We start from the raw sequence: 1,254 nt of genomic DNA, 5'->3' as shown, positions 1-1,254 counted from the left end.
GCGGCGGCGCCGCGCTCCAAGTGGGACGCCCCGGCCGACCAGCAGCCGCAGCAGCAGCAGCAGCCTGCGCCTGCGCCGGCAGATGGCGGCGCCGCCTCGCGGCAGCCCGCCAGCAGGTGGCACGGCGGGGCGGCGGCGCCTGCTCCCGCCCAAGACTCTGACAGCGACGATGACCTGGCAGCCACCGTGGCGGCCGCCAAGCGCAACGCGGTCGCAGCAGCCGCCGCCGCCGCGGCGGCCGCCGCCGCAGCGCCGCCCCCAGCGTCGGCGTCGGCCGCCCCGCCGGCGGCCGACCTGGCAACAGCTGGCGGGGACGCAGCGCTGGATGAGGAGCGGCGGCAGCGCCTGCGGCAGGTGGAGGGCGTGCTGGTGCAGTTCCGGGATCGGCTGGAGGACAAAGGGCTGGCGCGGCGGGAGGTGGAGGCAAAGGTGGCGGAGCAGCGTGCGCGGCTGGTGGCGGACGCAGAGGCGGCGCTGGCGGCCAAGGCGGCGGCCGCGGGCGGCGCCAGGGGCGGCAGCGCGGGGTCCCGGGAGCGGGAGCGGGAGGCGCCGCCGTCGTCCCAGCGGGAGCGGCGGCGCAGCCGGCCTCGTGAGCGGGAGCGCAGGGGGGAGCGCAGCAGGGATCGGCGGCGCAGCCGCACCCGCAGCCGGTCAAGGGAGCGCGACAGGCGGCGGCGCAGCCGCAGCAGGAGCCGCAGCCCGCGGCGGGCGGCGCGGCGCAGCCGGTCGCGCAGCCGGGATCGCCGGCGCTGAGGCTGCGCTACCGTGTGCTGCCTCGTACCTGCCCGCCTGCTCGCCTGTCTGCCTGCCTGCCTGCCTGCTGCCCTGCTGGCCTTAATGAAGTCTAAAAGAGTGAGGGGATTGCACCCCTGTAATGCCACACGCCATGTCCACAACATGAAATCGGCCCATCACCAGGCAGCCTGCAAAAACTATGATGTGGCACAAGCTAGAAACCCCAGGTCAACCCTCGAAGGAAGTCGACCCTCAGAAGGGCTCCTCCCTGCGCCCGCTCCAGAAGCGCCCCGTGATGGCTTCGTTCTCGGAGGCCGGCAGCAGGGCCAGCCACACGGGCGTGTCGGCCCCCTGCGCCGCCGACTGCGTGCCGCGCCAGCTGGACATGTCGGTGGCGCAGTAGCCTGTGCGGGTGGGGGAGGGCCGGCAGGGTGGGCCGGAGCAGTGTGTGGTGAGGCGCTGGCGCAGGTGCAGCAGCAGCTCGTGTGCGGGCAGGCAGAGGCGGAGGCCGCAGGCCGC

General features: G+C 75.3%; 2 protein-coding genes across 2 annotated transcripts in view; one reads left to right on the top strand and one right to left on the bottom strand.

The window, feature by feature from the left end:
- Window positions 1–21: 21 nt before the first annotated feature.
- On the top strand, window positions 22–753 carry CHLNCDRAFT_138517 (hypothetical protein; the record flags this gene model as incomplete). The annotated part of the gene is made up of 1 exon (XM_005842612.1): window positions 22–753. A coding segment is annotated over one exon (732 nt), but the record flags the coding sequence as incomplete, so codon positions are not given.
- Window positions 754–987: 234 nt separating this feature from the next.
- CHLNCDRAFT_138516 (hypothetical protein) overlaps window positions 988–1,254 on the bottom strand; it is a gene marked incomplete at both ends in the record, with an annotated part of 933 nt that continues 666 nt past the window's right edge. The window contains one exon of the mRNA XM_005842610.1: window positions 988–1,139. Within this exon, the coding sequence (XP_005842667.1) occupies window positions 988–1,139 (152 nt within the window). The remainder of the gene's footprint in view (window positions 1,140–1,254) is intronic.

The sequence above is a fragment of the Chlorella variabilis genome (genome assembly GCF_000147415.1).
Source record: "Chlorella variabilis unplaced genomic scaffold CHLNCscaffold_202, whole genome shotgun sequence".
NCBI classification, from domain to species: domain Eukaryota; kingdom Viridiplantae; phylum Chlorophyta; class Trebouxiophyceae; order Chlorellales; family Chlorellaceae; genus Chlorella; species Chlorella variabilis.
The sequence above is the reverse complement of the archived record's forward strand: the minus strand, read 5'-3'. Positions and strand labels throughout refer to the sequence as shown.